The sequence below is a fragment of the Formica exsecta genome, unplaced genomic scaffold, assembly GCF_003651465.1.
Source record: "Formica exsecta isolate Colony F162 unplaced genomic scaffold, ASM365146v1 scaffold179, whole genome shotgun sequence".
NCBI classification, from domain to species: domain Eukaryota; kingdom Metazoa; phylum Arthropoda; class Insecta; order Hymenoptera; family Formicidae; genus Formica; species Formica exsecta.
Window position 1 is genome coordinate 21,492 of NW_021849105.1, and position 18,392 is coordinate 39,883.

At 29.6% G+C, this 18,392-nt stretch overlaps 2 protein-coding genes and 1 long non-coding RNA gene across 8 annotated transcripts in view; all 3 read left to right on the forward strand.

Moving 5' to 3' along the window:
- Positions 1–1,352, forward strand: part of LOC115233603 — a 4,493-nt gene extending 3,141 nt beyond the window's left edge. The window contains exon 3 of one of the 2 annotated variants that reach the window (XR_003883803.1): positions 1,189–1,352. This is a non-coding gene — a long non-coding RNA (uncharacterized LOC115233603). Of the gene's footprint in view, positions 1–583; positions 980–1,188 lie in introns of those variants that run through there. The other variant, XR_003883804.1, reaches the window with a different exon arrangement.
- A 918-nt stretch (positions 1,353–2,270) lies between these two features.
- Positions 2,271–10,072, forward strand: LOC115233601 (cytochrome P450 6k1-like). 3 transcript variants are annotated; one of them, XM_029804113.1, is made up of 6 exons: positions 2,271–2,428; positions 4,256–4,628; positions 4,855–5,380; positions 5,575–5,796; positions 9,374–9,625; positions 9,746–10,072. In XM_029804113.1, the coding sequence occupies exons 2-6, from the start codon at positions 4,296–4,298 to the stop codon at positions 9,916–9,918; spliced, it is 1,506 nt and encodes a 501-aa protein (XP_029659973.1). In that variant the 5' UTR covers positions 2,271–2,428; positions 4,256–4,295; the 3' UTR covers positions 9,919–10,072. The 3 variants fall into 3 exon arrangements, with proteins under 3 accessions (XP_029659973.1, XP_029659975.1, XP_029659976.1); XM_029804115.1 differs by lacking the exon at positions 2,271–2,428 and adding an exon at positions 2,470–2,576; XM_029804116.1 differs by lacking the exon at positions 2,271–2,428 and adding an exon at positions 3,118–3,135.
- An 868-nt stretch (positions 10,073–10,940) lies between these two features.
- LOC115233602 overlaps positions 10,941–18,392 on the forward strand; it is a 10,366-nt gene continuing 2,914 nt past the window's right edge. Inside the window, exons 1-3 of one of the 3 annotated variants that reach the window (XR_003883802.1) lie at positions 10,941–11,161; positions 11,349–11,457; positions 11,623–11,927. Coding sequence is in view for 1 of the 3 variants with exons in the window: in XM_029804117.1 (XP_029659977.1) it covers positions 11,138–11,161; positions 11,623–12,234 (636 nt within the window). In the remaining 2 variants the exon portion in view is untranslated. Of the gene's footprint in view, positions 11,162–11,348; positions 11,458–11,622; positions 13,979–18,392 lie in introns of those variants that run through there. The other 2 variants (XR_003883801.1, XM_029804117.1) reach the window with 2 other exon arrangements.

Here is an 18,392-nt window from a genome sequence, read left to right on the forward strand (position 1 = left end):
AAAATAAAAACCTTTAAAAAATCAAAAATCAAAACTAAATATGAAATCAAGTTAACTAACCAAGTACATAGAAGCAGTTCAGTTTGTGAGAGTTTGTAATATGAAATAGTATTTGTTTGATAAAATCAGTCTTGCGTTTATAGAAATATTATAGATTTTCTCGAGAAAATTAAAATGCATTTTATTTTTATAAAATTACGCTATTATGTCCCCCCCTCCCCCCAAAATATTATATATAATATATAAACTAGCACAATTATATTGCGGGTTTTGTTACAAATAGTACTTCATAAAACTACTTAACCCTTACTGCAATAACGTCGATCACATCGTAAGTGAATAAATGTCAAAATATAGAAAACAATAGCAAGAAAATTGTTTTTATTACAAAAAAGATGGATTTGTTTCTTATTCATACATTTAATATGAATATGGCACAAGTCCATTCTATTGAATAAACGCATACATTTTAATAATATATAATTCCTTTTAAAATGTATTCTAATAAATGATATAACCAAAAGAGATCAAATATTTTTTGCATTTATTGATTTATTAAATATGTTTATATATCGCGGAATAGTGCAACACAAGAAGAAAAGTAATAAAGTGGTTATTAAGAATATCGCGGAATAGTGCAAGGAAGGGAAGTGATTTCTTCTAATTGATGTCATATTGAACAAAGTTAGATTATATTAGCGAAACTGAGCGAATATTTACATTTAAATGAATCTGTGCATTGTCAATTAACATATTTGTCATAAATACATTGTTGAAAAATGATTATGGAAGATTTTGGCTGACCATGTTTTTCAAACGATAAGTTAGTAATTATACTCGCGAACGCGCATTCGTATATAATGTTTATTTAATTTTACATTTAGATGTAATTAATGCATAATTAATATTTTTAAGTTAACTTACATATGGCTAAGCAATGAGTTTATGTTAATAGCAAAATAATTTTATGAGAATTCTACCAAAAATATCATAAAAACAACAGCATTAAATACACATTTTTAATTGGCATAAAGAATAATGAAATGATAAAATCATATCGAAGCACTTCTATAAACTACAAACATTTTGTGGATCTGGAATTATTCGTAACTTTTACTTTTGGAAACGTGTGAATGTTTATTTAGATTTTATATATAAATGTAATTAATGCGTAATTAATATTTTTAGGTCATTTACAAATAGCTAAGTAATAAGTTGCATGTTATGTTAAATAACAAAACAAATCTTGTGGGAATTTTATCAAAAATATTACAGTAAAATAAAATAGACAGTTGAATTGAAAGCATCAGAATTAGAGCCTGAAATAGAAATGTTAAGCATTAGTCAAAGAAGAGAAATAAGGTAATAATTTTGTTTATAAAAAGCTAAGCTATAAGAATATGTAATATAAAATGGGGATTTCCATTTAAGAAATTAAAGATGACCTTCACATGACCTTCAAACGACTATCCAAAGTCGAACTAATAGCACCTTCTTATGTTCCCCTCCGAGTCAAATAACTTTTGTCTGAAACATTTTTTTTTTTTTTTGAAAATGTATGGTTCTCAAGATATTATGGTGCAAAAGTTAAAATGGGACATCCATATACATATATACATATATATGACTATTTCAATTCTGTCAATTCAAGAAAACCTAACATTTCTTAAAGTGATAAAAATGATAAGAATGATAGTAAATTGTAAGTCTAATGTATACATGCATATCCCAAAGAATGACTTAGAATCACAAAGAATGACAAAGAATCACGTAGATTGTATTAATTAAGTCTAAAATGTAAACAAAATAATTAATAGAATGTATGCTTTAAATTGACAAATTCAAATAATAGATACACTTTATTTTACATATTTTAAAAAAATTTGTTTTTATTACAATTTATTTTTAAAGAGCCATTTTCTCTTATAATTCATAATCCGTAATCTAGTTAAAACAATGTAAAAAGTTAATTGTTAGTTCAAAATATTTGATATAATGTATTTCATATTCCATGTCTCACACAATTAGGTAGTTAACAAGTTATACAACCGAAAAACGATTGATAATTATCTTTTGAGTTAATTTCACTAATTGCGTTGCAGCATACATGTATATCAGCATATAGTACATATAGTGTGTAGTATGATTAAGAAAGGTTATCTAATCAATTAATACTTCTAGGTATTATGATTTGCAAAGTCATTCGATATTTTGCGCTTGAGATGAATCTTAATGATATAGTTTCTGCAATTCATCGTGACTCATATCTTCGTTCACGCATCTCCTTGCGGTGGCACTTATAATTTAATCTAACTTGGACCACAGGGGCCAGTATTCTTTCCACTGACATCATTGCAAGTTGGTCGGCTGGAATAGCTACGGATGTGTCAGCTGCTGCAATTACCAATTACGTTACCATCGCTTTTAAGTACGTCATATTCGTCGTTTATTTGGATATTGTTTGTCGCGTTAAGTAAAATATTTCAACTATCGTAAGAATAATAATATTTTGAAAGATAATTTTATCTTTGCATCCTTTTTTGTGAAAGAGGTCACTCAATCAGTCACTTCCTAATGTACGTATACTCCGTTCTTCGAGAGAGAATGTCTTCAATTTTCGTATTTCATGATCAGATCTCTCCGCGGACTTCGTTCATTTGTGGACGAAAAAAATGTAACTCGATATATCGATATATCGATATATCGATAGATAATTTATCGAAAATAGTGACCGGTCCGCTAGTGTACAGTGTACACAAACGAAAACATCACGTGATATACACTGACGTCAGTTTGATACATTTATGGTTGTGTGGTATTGCTGGTGAAGGGTATTCATTATTCATTTTATTACGTCGTATTAATTCAAATTTGTAATAGTACGCGACGAGTTTTCATTCTTAAAGCACATTTTTTAATTTCAAACTTTATACAGAATGAGTGTCAGATGTATGATTGATTATCTTTGCAAACTTTTTTATTTGTTGTGTCTGTCCGCTCCTACCATATCGCCTACTTTATCCCCACTTTACTACTAGATACTACAGCTCGACACAGCACTCTTTCATTTCTATGATATAGTATATTAAGGTGAAGAAATGATTTCTTCATTCTCGTTCGTTTGATTTCAACGTGGTAAGTTTGAGCTAAATGCGCATAAAATTTTTTTCTTTATTTAAATTATAATCGGGTACACAAAGACAAATATTTGTGGCATGAGACAGATCGTGAGGTTATGCAATTTATTAAAATCATAAAATAAAATCTTATTTATTATTTATTATTGCTAGTCGTTGGTATTAATTGGTGAGTTTTAAATAAAATATAATTTATACATGACAGTTTCACACACATACACACATACACACATAGTTTGAGCGCGCTACATTTAACGAAGCTGTATCATTTTGCTTCCTCATAGAAGAAGCTTTGTTTTCATGACAAAATTTTTTTTTCAGTTTTCTATATCAATGTCTTTAAAATATTCTAAAACGTCAAAAAATCATATTTTTAAAAATATTTATATGTATATATGTATGTATGTATGTATGTATGTATATACGTATGTACGGAATGTACATTGTACAACCTCTAACTTTCACAATTTTTGAGATATCGAGCTAAATTTTTTTAAATGAACAGAATATCATTAAAGGATGGTTGGTATTGAATTTGGTGAGGATCGGTAAAAGTGTTCATTTTTTATAAAATTCTAAATTTTTTGAGAAATGTCTGTATACGCTGTAATTTTCGCAAATTTTAAGATATCTTCCTCTATGAGGAAGCTAAAATTGAAAAATTTGCTTGCTTTATGGAGCTTAAGCTTTGTAAGCGAAATAAAATGATGAAGAAACAATGTGCAAATTTTTAATTTGCACCACTTTTATCTTATTTTTCTCAATAATTTGAAAACATTTGTTTAGCATCTTTTTCGAAAGAAAATTTTTATATTGCGATCTGTACTTCGATATTTTATGCATAATCATACATATCCATAGATGAGATAGATAAGAGAGATACCCATAGATATAAGATCTATGTATGTATTGTATGTACATATACATACATAGATCTTATACATATCTATATAAATGATTTATCGATCTTTCTGATATTGATAAAATCTAATTAAAAAATTAATTGTCATAAATTTATATTTCGTTAAATATGTATTTGGCTTATCAAACTTTTTTATTAAATTTTTAATTTTTTCAAACAACCTTTTTTTAATGAAATATTATTTTTTCTTTTTTAGCAAACATCGCTCGAGATAATTGATTGGCAGCTGCAGGACAATGGAATCTTTTGAAATACTGTGCGGTATTGCTGCCGTACTTCTCGCTGTTTATTATTATTTTACATCGACCTTCGATTTTTGGAAGTCACGTGGCATTCGCGGTCCACAACCAATACCGATTTTTGGTAATTTTAAAGATGTTATGCTTAATAAAAAAGCCACAGGTGATTATTTAATGGAAATATACAACAAGTACAAAGATGAATCCATGATTGGAATATTCGCTAGGAAGACACCTGTTCTTATTGTAAAAGATCCAGAATTCATTAAGGATATTCTTATCAAAGATTTTATCAAGTTTGCCGACAGAGGAATTCCTATTAGTGAAAAAGTATGTGCAAATATTTCAAATTGTATAATAATATTTGAATTATATAAATGTGTTTCAATAACTTCGGCACGCTACTATATTTTTCCAATAATTAAGATTATTAAAAATCGTGATATTAGTTTTAAATAGTCTTGAGTTTCTTCTCAATCAAGTTGTTCTAATCCAGCAAAATGTCTTCTTAAATTGAAAAATTTACTCGATTATAATTATGCTCATTATTTTGCAGGTTGACCCACTGTCGCAACATCTTTTCGCTTTGGAGTCTAGAAGATGGCGACCTTTAAGAGTAAAGCTGTCGCCCGTTTTTACGTCCGGAAAACTAAAGGAGATGTTCTCTTTAATATCGGAATGCGCTGAGCATCTTGAACAATACATAGAAAAACTAGTGAACAAAAACGAGCCTATAGAATGTCGCGAATTGACGGCTAAGTATACGACCGATGTAATCGGAACTTGCGCCTTCGGCATCGAGATGAACGCTCTGTCGGACGAAGACAGCGAATTTCGTAGAATGGGAAGAATGGTCTTTACGCCAACCTGGAAAAATACTCTGCGAATGAGATTGAGACAATCTCTGCCATGGCTCTATGAAATGCTCAGTTACATTATAGCACAAACGGAGGTCACCAAATTTTTCACACGCGTCGTCGTAGAAACCATGAACTATAGAGAAACGAATAATGTCATTAGGCACGATTTCATTGATATGCTTCGCGAATTGAAAAAAAATCCGGATAAAGTAGGCGATATTAGTGAGTAACGACTGTTTGTTCTTATGAATATTTCATATAATGCGAAATCTTTATAAATAGAAAGATTTATGAGTTTCTGCGTATACAAAATATTAATTTACTGTATATTAATTGTTAAATAGATGGATTATTCATAATTTTTAATATTTGACAAGAAATAGAATTATTCGTAAAAAGAAAATATCTCATTTCAGAGATGACTGAAAGCTTGATAGCTTCTCAAGCATTCGTATTTTTCCTTGCCGGCTTTGAAACTTCATCGACGACCATGAGTAACACTCTTTACGAGTTGGCATTAAATCAGGAAATACAAGACAAGCTACGTGAGGAAATTGATGAAGAGTACACTAAGCACGGTAGCAATTTAACATATGAGAACGTAAAAAAGATGAATTACTTGGACAAAGTTTTCAAAGGTACGTTATTCGAAGAAAAAAATTTAATAAAAGAAAGATGTACTGATTTTTTTAGCATTATTATAATATCAATAGTTTTATTGCTAATATATTAATTTTTAATAGACGTGCATTTCTATAACTTATATTTCACAAATAATTCTTCAAGTAATTCTTCCTAATTATTAAATTAATATTATTAATATTAATTTTTAATAGATATACGTGCATTTCTATAACTTATATTTCACAAATAATTCTTCAAGTAATTCTTCCTAATTATTAAATTAATATTATTAATATTAATTTTTAATAGATATACGTGCATTTCTATAACTTATATTTCACAAATAATTCTTCAAGTAATTCTTCCTAATTATTAAATTAATATTATTAATATTAATTTTTAATAGATATACGTGCATTTCTATAACTTATATTTCACAAATAATTCTTCAAGTAATTCTTCCTAATTATTAAATTAATATTATTAATATTAATTTTTAATAGATATACGTGCATTTCTATAACTTATATTTCACAAATAATTCTTCAAGTAATTCTTCCTAATTATTAAATTAATATTATTAATATTAATTTTTAATAGATATACGTGCATTTCTATAACTTATATTTCACAAATAATTCTTCAAGTAATTCTTCCTAATTATTAAATTAATATTATTAATATTAATTTTTAATAGATATACGTGCATTTCTATAACTTATATTTCACAAATAATTCTTCAAGTAATTCTTCCTAATTATTAAATTAATATTATTAATATTAATTTTTAATAGATATACGTGCATTTCTATAACTTATATTTCACAAATAATTCTTCAAGTAATTCTTCCTAATTATTAAATTAATATTATTAATATTAATTTTTAATAGATATACGTGCATTTCTATAACTTATATTTCACAAATAATTCTTCAAGTAATTCTTCCTAATTATTAAATTAATATTATTAATATTAATTTTTAATAGATATACGTGCATTTCTATAACTTATATTTCACAAATAATTCTTCAAGTAATTCTTCCTAATTATTAAATTAATATTATTAATATTAATTTTTAATAGATATACGTGCATTTCTATAACTTATATTTCACAAATAATTCTTCAAGTAATTCTTCCTAATTATTAAATTAATATTATTAATATTAATTTTTAATAGATATACGTGCATTTCTATAACTTATATTTCACAAATAATTCTTCAAGTAATTCTTCCTAATTATTAAATTAATATTATTAATATTAATTTTTAATAGATATACGTGCATTTCTATAACTTATATTTCACAAATAATTCTTCAAGTAATTCTTCCTAATTATTAAATTAATATTATTAATATTAATTTTTAATAGATATACGTGCATTTCTATAACTTATATTTCACAAATAATTCTTCAAGTAATTCTTCCTAATTATTAAATTAATATTATTAATATTAATTTTTAATAGATATACGTGCATTTCTATAACTTATATTTCACAAATAATTCTTCAAGTAATTCTTCCTAATTATTAAATTAATATTATTAATATTAATTTTTAATAGATATACGTGCATTTCTATAACTTATATTTCACAAATAATTCTTCAAGTAATTCTTCCTAATTATTAAATTAATATTATTAATATTAATTTTTAATAGATATACGTGCATTTCTATAACTTATATTTCACAAATAATTCTTCAAGTAATTCTTCCTAATTATTAAATTAATATTATTAATATTAATTTTTAATAGATATACGTGCATTTCTATAACTTATATTTCACAAATAATTCTTCAAGTAATTCTTCCTAATTATTAAATTAATATTATTAATATTAATTTTTAATAGATATACGTGCATTTCTATAACTTATATTTCACAAATAATTCTTCAAGTAATTCTTCCTAATTATTAAATTAATATTATTAATATTAATTTTTAATAGATATACGTGCATTTCTATAACTTATATTTCACAAATAATTCTTCAAGTAATTCTTCCTAATTATTAAATTAATATTATTAATATTAATTTTTAATAGATATACGTGCATTTCTATAACTTATATTTCACAAATAATTCTTCAAGTAATTCTTCCTAATTATTAAATTAATATTATTAATATTAATTTTTAATAGATATACGTGCATTTCTATAACTTATATTTCACAAATAATTCTTCAAGTAATTCTTCCTAATTATTAAATTAATATTATTAATATTAATTTTTAATAGATATACGTGCATTTCTATAACTTATATTTCACAAATAATTCTTCAAGTAATTCTTCCTAATTATTAAATTAATATTATTAATATTAATTTTTAATAGATATACGTGCATTTCTATAACTTATATTTCACAAATAATTCTTCAAGTAATTCTTCCTAATTATTAAATTAATATTATTAATATTAATTTTTAATAGATATACGTGCATTTCTATAACTTATATTTCACAAATAATTCTTCAAGTAATTCTTCCTAATTATTAAATTAATATTATTAATATTAATTTTTAATAGATATACGTGCATTTCTATAACTTATATTTCACAAATAATTCTTCAAGTAATTCTTCCTAATTATTAAATTAATATTATTAATATTAATTTTTAATAGATATACGTGCATTTCTATAACTTATATTTCACAAATAATTCTTCAAGTAATTCTTCCTAATTATTAAATTAATATTATTAATATTAATTTTTAATAGATATACGTGCATTTCTATAACTTATATTTCACAAATAATTCTTCAAGTAATTCTTCCTAATTATTAAATTAATATTATTAATATTAATTTTTAATAGATATACGTGCATTTCTATAACTTATATTTCACAAATAATTCTTCAAGTAATTCTTCCTAATTATTAAATTAATATTATTAATATTAATTTTTAATAGATATACGTGCATTTCTATAACTTATATTTCACAAATAATTCTTCAAGTAATTCTTCCTAATTATTAAATTAATATTATTAATATTAATTTTTAATAGATATACGTGCATTTCTATAACTTATATTTCACAAATAATTCTTCAAGTAATTCTTCCTAATTATTAAATTAATATTATTAATATTAATTTTTAATAGATATACGTGCATTTCTATAACTTATATTTCACAAATAATTCTTCAAGTAATTCTTCCTAATTATTAAATTAATATTATTAATATTAATTTTTAATAGATATACGTGCATTTCTATAACTTATATTTCACAAATAATTCTTCAAGTAATTCTTCCTAATTATTAAATTAATATTATTAATATTAATTTTTAATAGATATACGTGCATTTCTATAACTTATATTTCACAAATAATTCTTCAAGTAATTCTTCCTAATTATTAAATTAATATTATTAATATTAATTTTTAATAGATATACGTGCATTTCTATAACTTATATTTCACAAATAATTCTTCAAGTAATTCTTCCTAATTATTAAATTAATATTATTAATATTAATTTTTAATAGATATACATGCATTTCTATAATTTATATTTCACAAATAACTCTTCAAGTAATTATTCCTTATATTGTTTTTAATATATGTAGAAACTTTACGAAAATATCCGCCAGCGACATTTCTTATGAGACAATCTACATCAAGTTATACTTTCGATGGTATCACATTAAATATACCAAAAGACCAAAAGGTGTGGATTCCGGTTTTCGCTATTCATCGAGATCCAGATATTTATCCGCAGCCAGATGTTTTCGATCCAAAAAGATTTACGAACGAAGTAGTGCAAGCCAGGCATGCGATGCATTATTTACCTTTTGGTGATGGACCAAGAAATTGCATTGGTAAAGTGAAATATGTAGATTTATATTCATTTCCTTCAAGTTCCGTTCATTTTGCTTTTACACGAAAAATTGTTTTAGTCAAAAAACTTTTTTTGTAATAATTTTTTTTTTTATTTTCAGGTGCTCGCTTCGCTGTTTATCAGACAAAGATTGGTCTTATAAGGATACTACGAAATTATAAAGTCAAAACTTGCGATAAAACGCAAATACCCTATGTAATTGATCCTAAAGCGTTTCTATTAGCACCAAAGGGTGGAATATATTTGAAAATAATTAAAATTAATCAGGCTTAATTTAAGCTTTGGCATTCCTCTCAAGAAGCAAAAGTAAAAAAGATGAAAAAAGCATCTGTAAATTAGAATAATAATAGTCACCACTGTACTGATTTCGTTGTATTGTAACATTTTATGACGATATGAATTAAATAATAATTCGTTTTAGTTATTTTTAATTTACGTTGTTGCATGCGTGATATGCATATAATATATAATCTGTTTAATTTTAAGTTTTAATTAATAAAGACGATATTAAGTGAGGAAATTAGCGAATAAGAGCAAGGCACGGTTATTGGTGCGCAAATTTTTTGTTGTTTAATTTCATTGATAAGTATGCATTAATTATGTACGTTTTGGACATTTTTGTGATTCATAGATAACAATATATAAAAATTATATTGGAAAATCAAAGTTATAATTGATAAGCGATAACCCAAGGAGAACAGAAAAGTCAAAATGATGTTAATTTCATATCATATTGACCAAATTATGTCATTTTTTGATCATTATTCAAATCTCGATCTCAGATGATTTTTAGAAAATATGGTGTACGTTTCTCTATATACTATATGCTTATTATTATGAAAATGTATGATATAAGAATAGTCACAAGAAGATCAGGGTGTTTGATTATTCATATACAGGGTGATCCTCGTAACGGTCGCCACGATTTTTAAGGCACTTACAATAATCTGACATAAAAAAGTCATAAACAGAAATTTATCAGTTTCTAACCGGCAACAAATTGCAATAATAAAAATTGACCAAACATTTTCTTTTCCGTAAAAAAGCAAGGTCACCTTCAATTTTTTAAACGAATGTTCGTATACAAATTTACGTGAGAACCAATGGCCGCGTTCAGCAGAGAAAGCGCTCATCAATTATCGTCTTGTCAATACTCGACGTTGATTTGTTGGTTCTAAAAGTAAGAGCCAATCACGTTCAATTGCTACTAAGCGGTCTCCTCTGCTGAACGCGGCCAATGTGCGCATGTCACAAATGCATTGCGTGCACGATCTTATTCGCAAGTTAACAGCACTTACATTCGTTAAAGGCGTTAAAGTGTGACGACGTATAGTTAAGTGTTTCCGGAATTTATATAAAAATATTGTGATTGTTGTAAAAGAAAAGGTGTATTAATACAGATGTGGTGGTACTAATACGAGATGTAGAAAAAGTTAATAACAGACGTACTATTAATAGAAAATTAAAAAAGACACAAGATAATAATACCAAAATGTCGAAAAAGTTTAAGAAAGAGGTAAGTGGATCTCGCTTTGCGTATTTTTCATAACTTTCTTTCCTGGCATCTACTAAATGTTGCACGACAAAATTTAACTTATTAAGACCATTATCTTCTTATTCATCTATTCGTTCCTTGTGACACATTTCTTTTTATTATAACTCTAATCTATTTTATTTCATAAAATACTTCGTCATTCTTATAGGTTACACTTGATCTCAAATGTTTAATATTTTAATATATTTTCTTTATCAATGAGGTGGTAAATTTGTAGGATACATTAAACATTTCACGATAATAGGTGTTAATAAAAGGTAATGTTCAATTTGCTTCTATCAAATTTGAAAAAACATGCATTTATTATATTTGATTTTTTCCATTAATACTACAAACAAAATGTACAGTAGCAGACTCAACTTAATGAATTACTTTAAGATTATATGAATTGCAATGTTAATACATTTTATTTTGGGTTATAGGTCATGAAAAGAAAATTATATGCTCAAACTTCTAAAGTCAATGCTAAACGTTTCCGTGAAGCTAAAATTCAAGATCAATTGACTGAGATAGAAGATATATTAGATGTATTTCATGGAGCATGCTGTAACGTTTCTCGTGTTTTACCTACTTTACGTATTGATGAAAGCAATAACGTTCAGGATAATAATTTAATTGTAAAAGATGTATTAGTACGTAATCTATGTCATGAAACTGAAGATGCTGAATATAGTGAACACAATAGCAGTGATGAATTAGAAGATGAAATTAAATGTGACATTGAATATTTGAGAGATCGTCTTATTCATGATATAGAGGCATATTTATTGAACTTCTTAACAGAGTGGGGTATTCGAGATATATCATTCAAAAAAGTGGATAAGCTTTTAGCAGGGTTGCGAGTTTTTTTCCCTGGTTTGCCAAAATCATATAAAACAATTGTTCATAGTCTTCGTACTGTAAATGTTAAAGAAGTTGGTCAAGGCATAATGTGGTATAAAAGTATCAAGATTAACTTTGATGAAATATTAACTGATGACTATCTGCAAAAGAAAAATCAAATTGTGGTGGACATTAATATCGATAGTGTCTAATTACATAAGAGTACAGATGATGAATTTTGGCCAATTTTAGGTTGCCTTAATGGCGACCTAAATTTCCTCTTATTATTAGTATATGATATGGGTATTCAAATTCCGATGATTTAGAAGGATATTTATCTGATTTTATTGAAGAAGTTAAAAATTTGACTACTAATGGTTATGATTTCTATGGTAAAAATATTACTTTCAGCGTAGGTAATTATATTTTAAATGCTCCAGCTAGACAATTTGTTAAGGGCATTCACAATCATAACAGTACATTTTGCTGCGAAAGTTAAAGGCGTTAGATATAGGAATCGTCAAATGTTTTTACATGATGATGACCTCTAAGTACGGATGAGTCATTTCAGAATAGAGACCAACCAGAACATCATAAGTACAATTTATCTTTAGAACGTGATATGCAATGTGAAATGGTATCTTCATTCAGGCTTGATCCGGTGCATGAGTATATGCAGGAGTTTTTAAACGATGATTATAGTTTCTCTTTGGAATGATTGTAGCAATAGGCAAAATTAATAATAGAGCTAAATCTCATTTATTTGTAGAAATGTTAGGTTGTAGTCCTTGGATGTCTATGGAGTTCAATCGTCGACCTCAATCTTTCTATGAAATATTTAAGTATAAAGCAACAGAATTGCGGCGTATCTTATTGTATGACGGTTTGCGAATCTTTAAGAACACTCTACCTCCCAATACACATAAGAATTATTTACTTCTACATAGTGGAATATATATACTGTCCAGTCCAACTGTAGTACAAAATTCAATTATGCTCAATGTTGTTGAAGAAATTTTAAAAGAATTTGTAAAACACTCTTCCCAGATTTTTGGTAAATGTTTCGTTGTTTACAACGTTCATTGTCTGATTCATTTAGTCGATTATTATCGAAACCATGGAAGTTTGGAATCATTTAGTGCTTTTAAGTATGAAAACTTATGGGCATTATGAAACGATATTTGAGATCAACTTACAAGCTTTTACACCAGTTAATTAGACGTGATGCAGAAACCAGAGGACGGCTCGTTCCAAAGAAGGACACAGATAAGCGCAATAAAATTTTGTTGGAAAATCAGTATAACAATTTTGGAGATAACAATTTTGTGGGAGAACAGTTTCAGACTGTTGTTTTATATGGTGTTACTCTTACTAAAAACGAGGCAAACAGCTGTTTCAAAACTAAATGTGGAGATATCATAATCTTGAACAATACCATCCAAACACCTCAGAATCGGATTTTCCTAATGAGATGTAAGTTTTTAGAACAAAAAGGTTATTATAATTTTCCTATTGCATCTTCTGAACTTGGAATTATAAAAGTTTCTCGTTTACAAAGTCACAGAACGGCTTATAAAATTAAACATTTTTTTTATAAATGTGTTTTTTTCCGGATAATGAGGAAGCATTTGTATGCATTTGTTACGTCCGGACTCCTGGAGAATTGAGTCGGGATGGAACGCAACTTATACTTACCTCGAAACACACTCTCTCTTTCTTTTGCAAAACAAGTGTTTCCGAGTCGAACGAACAATACAGGGTACTTAGACAGGTCAACGGTCGGAAAGGTCGCTCTTACTCTGTCAGTAGGCCGTTTCGTTCGGTGGTCCCTTTTCAGTAAGGGAACTGAATCCCTGTTACGCAGGATAGGACCTTGTGCGATCTCGGGGGTACGGGAAGGAAAACGGGTTAATAAGCTACTCTGATTTAAAGTTAAATCTTACAATTTATTCAAAAAACAAAGAAATTTTAAAAGATAAAATACATTATTTAAATGTTTAATATTAAGTATTACATGAATGCGTGCTTGCGTGCGTGCTTGCGTGCGTGCGTGCTTGCGTGCGTGCGTGCGTGCGTGCGTGTGTGTGTGTGTGAATGAGAGATGTTCTTTTTCGGGTGATACATTGATACGGAAGGCATCAACTGGAATGAAGAGGGGAAAGACTAAAATTTAAATGCCGTTTGGTAATTTACAATAAATAGTTTTAATTATATAATTTAAGTTATAAAATAAAGAAAAGAAAAAAAGATGAATGGGAAAGAAAGAAAAATAATATTATGGGAGATATTCAAGTTTTACTGTGGAGGGGGGAGGAAACTTCATTCAAAAGGCTTTTACAGGAACGCCTATTGAAGGTTGATAACCTGGGATAAAAAACGAGATAATAGACCCGGGAGAACTTACACTAAGGATATAACGGAATAAATCAAGGTCTGCAAAGTCTGGGTCTACGCGGTAACTTCCTTCAGGAAGAGGATCGAGATATGGAGGGAACTGTTCCAGGAGATACCGGAACCAATTTTCTCTAGCCTGTTCTTCGTGGAACTCGAACTCTCCTTCGGTATCGAAAGATCTCTTTTCGGGATCTTCCGGTTCCTCTTTGAGATTTGGAAATTCCTCCACGAAGTATTGGAGGGCTTCCTCAAAAACGCTCCTGGGAGATCGGACGATTCGTGGTGTGAAGAGGAGTGGTGGGGTAGGATTTTTCAACGGTTGATGGTCGACAGAAGGTGAATATTCGGAGGGAAGAAGGGGAGTGGGAATTCTCGACGGTTGATGGTTGAGAGAAGGTGAATATTTAAAGGGAGGAGGGGGAGTAGGAATTCTCGACGGTTGATGGTCGAGAGAAGGTAAATATTCAAAGGGAGGAGGAGGAGTAGGAATTCTTGAAGGTTGATGCTCAAGAGGAGTAGGTGAATGAGACCGCTCGGGGAAAGAAACCGGTGAATAAGAAGGGGGAGTACAATGAGGAGAAGAAGTAGAGGGACAAGGTTGTGTATTGTGTGGTTGTTGAATGTTGTATAAATGTTGGACTCCTAAATTGAACAAATACTTATCTAAGTTTAATTTTTTATAGTCTATAATAAATCTAGGATCTGCGGACGCCCGAGCCAGAAGCTTCCTTATCGTGCGATTTTTTCTATTTCTCGCAGTCTTTGCCCAGAGTTTCGATTTCGCAGAAATAGATTTGGGATTTTGTTTCGTGGTTTCCACTAGGAAACGTACGTCGAGATTAGTAAAAAGTGGTTTGTTATTGAAAGGAATCAGTTCGATAGTTAATTTCTCTTTAATAATAAAAAAAGAAAAGAAAAGAAAAGAAATGACGCAAATATAAAGTTTTGTATGAATAAATAAAAATTATAATAATAAGAATTATCCTAATAGTCCAGTGAAATAGTATCTGAAAATGACAAAACGGATAGACAAGTCAATTTTTTGAGGGTGAGTAGAAGGTCATAGGAGATGAATTCACAATGTTCCAACAAAATTTTCCTGTGCGTCGGCGGCCATCTTCAAAATAGGGGTAAGTTTGGATATCTCGGCTCCTATTGGTCGAATCTTTCTTTTTTTTTTTAGCGTGGTGTGAAGAGGAGTGGTGGGGTAGGATTTTTCAACGGTTGATGGTCGACAGAAGGTGAATATTCGGAGGGAAGAAGGGGAGTGGGAATTCTCGACGGTTGATGGTTGAGAGAAGGTGAATATTTAAAGGGGGGGGGGGGAGTAGAAATTCTCGACGGTTGATGGTCGAGAGAAGGTGAATATTCAAAGGGAGGAGGAGGAGTAGGAATTCTTGAAGGTTGATGCTCAAGAGGAGTAGGTGAATGAGGACGCTCGAGGGAAGAAACCGGTGAATAAGAAGGGGGAGTACAATGAGGAGAAGAAGTAGAGGGACAAGGTTGTGTATTGTGTGGTTGTTGAATGTTGTATAAATGTTGGACTCCTAAATTGAACAAATACTTATCTAAGTTTAATTTTTTATAGTCTATAATAAATCTAGGATCTGCGGACGCCCGAGCCAGAAGCTTCCTTATCGTGCGATTTTTTCTATTTCTCGCAGTCTTTGCCCAGAGTTTCGATTTCGCAGAAATAGATTTGGGATTTTGTTTCGTGGTTTCCACTAGGAAACGTACGTCGAGATTAGTAAAAAGTGGTTTGTTATTGAAAGGAATCAGTTCGATAGTTAATTTCTCTTTAATAATAAAAAAAGAAAAGAAAAGAAAAGAAATGACGCAAATATAAAGTTTTGTATGAATAAATAAAAATTATAATAATAAGAATTATCCTAATAGTCCAGTGAAATAGTATCTGAAAATGACAAAACGGATAGACAAGTCAATTTTTTGAGGGTGAGTAGAAGGTCATAGGAGATGCCCGAATTCACAAAGTTCCAACAAAATTTCCCAGTGCGTCGGCGGCCATCTTCAACATAGGGGTAAGTTTGGATATCTCGGCTCCTATTGGTCGAATTTTTCTCCTTTTTTTAGTTTTGTAGGAAAAAATATTTGCTACAAGTTTTGTTTGAAAAATTTTTTAATAGCTGTCAAGGAAAAAAAGTTACAACCAAAAAAATGCCGTCAATTAAGGGTTGAACATTTTTATTGACAATTATATTGCCCCCTGTTGGTTTTATCAAAAAAATATTCAAATAAAACTTGTAGAGGACTCAATTCTCTACAATTGTCGTGTATCCGCTTTTGCGGTGACTCAAAAAATACCAGAGATAGAGGGCGCCAAAGTTGACTGTGTCTAGTAAATGCTATTTTTCGTGGGGAAAATTCGCGGTTTTATTGTGAATTGTCGTACATTAAAACAGTTTCAGGCGTATTTTTTTTATGTGGCATCCCCACAAGAAAAAAGGAAAAAAATTCGACCAATAGGAGCCGAGATAGCCAAACTTACCCCTATTTAAAAAAAAGAGGTGCGTGTTTCGCGAATTGCTTGTTAGATATAAGTTGCGTATTAGTTTTTAAGTAACAATAGCGGGCGATACGGTCGCCGCCACTGCTTGATATGGAGAATCGGATCGGGTCATCACCCGGATTAAAGTCGAAACGTATTAATTGCCAACTCCGCGGTGCGAGGCGTAATTAACGCCGAAAAAGAACCAGTCTCGTTCTCGCGTTGTTACCGCAGCCGAATATCCGCGCGGTCATCATTACCATTATCACTTTCGCGGGGCCTAGCCCCGTCTATTATAATAAACTCGTTATTTTATTTGTTTTATTTCACGTCTTTCATTGCCGCTTGTGTTTGTCGCTCCACTATTTGTCGCCTCTTGCATAACTTATCGCGTTAGAACAACACTCGCCCTGCCCCTCTACCGTTAGGCGAGCTAGCCAGCCCGTAGCGAATTCCAACAACTTCTTTCGCGTCTAGCTCGCGCTTATTTCGTGCGCTTCGCGAATTGATGCGTGAAAGACCGTATCTGGCGCCCAAGTTCGATTTTCGCGATTATCTCTCGGATTTCGTCACGGCACGCGCGGAACTTTTACCATCCCGTTCCTACCCGGCGCGTTAATCTTTATCCAATCCTTTCCGTTTTCGTCCCCGACTTTTTCGCGTCCTCCGCTCGGCGAATTAGCTCCTGTTCGTCGGCGCAACATCAATCCGCGCGACGGAGAGACCGAAACGGCAAACGCGCATAGCATTCGGCCGCGAAAAGGGAAAAGTCGTTGCAGTATATATTTCTATTTGTTATTTTGTAAGTTATTTTTGTGTCTATAAAATTCTAATAATAGTCTTTTTTATAATTTTACGATCGTATAGTCTTTTTATAATTTTAGTTGTACAACAAAGATACTTATCTCCTAAAGGCTGCAGCACACAAATGTCAGAAAAATTTGTGACCGCAGAACCATTGCAATTGGAAAAGATCAAACCTCTCCGAAAATTGCACAAAATTTTTCAATCTTTAGACAAAGAAAATTGTCGTAATTTTTTTGATAGTAAGTTAATTAATTTCCAAGTAATAGCGATTTTTTATATTAATTATTATACAGATGCTTCTGTTTCTTCTGTTTCTTACATAATTTATTCTGTGGACTGTTACAGTTTCTCAAAAGTGCTTGTCTCCTCAATTGACTGTGGATGATAATGAACAATTTATAATATCAGACAATTCTTCGATGAGCATACTGTCTGATGTACACATGCACCATAATCTCTTAGGGAGAAAACAAAATGCTTTCCCAAGGAACATTAACAAGCAAAGTCATATATGGCCTTTGATAATTGTAAATAAATTGTACATTTTTCCCATTACAATTTTCTCAGTGCGCTTGCATTTAAATTAGAATTATATATTGCAGATGCAGTCTCTCTCTCTCTCTCTCTCTCTCTCTCTCTCTCTCTCTCTCTCTCTTTTTTTTT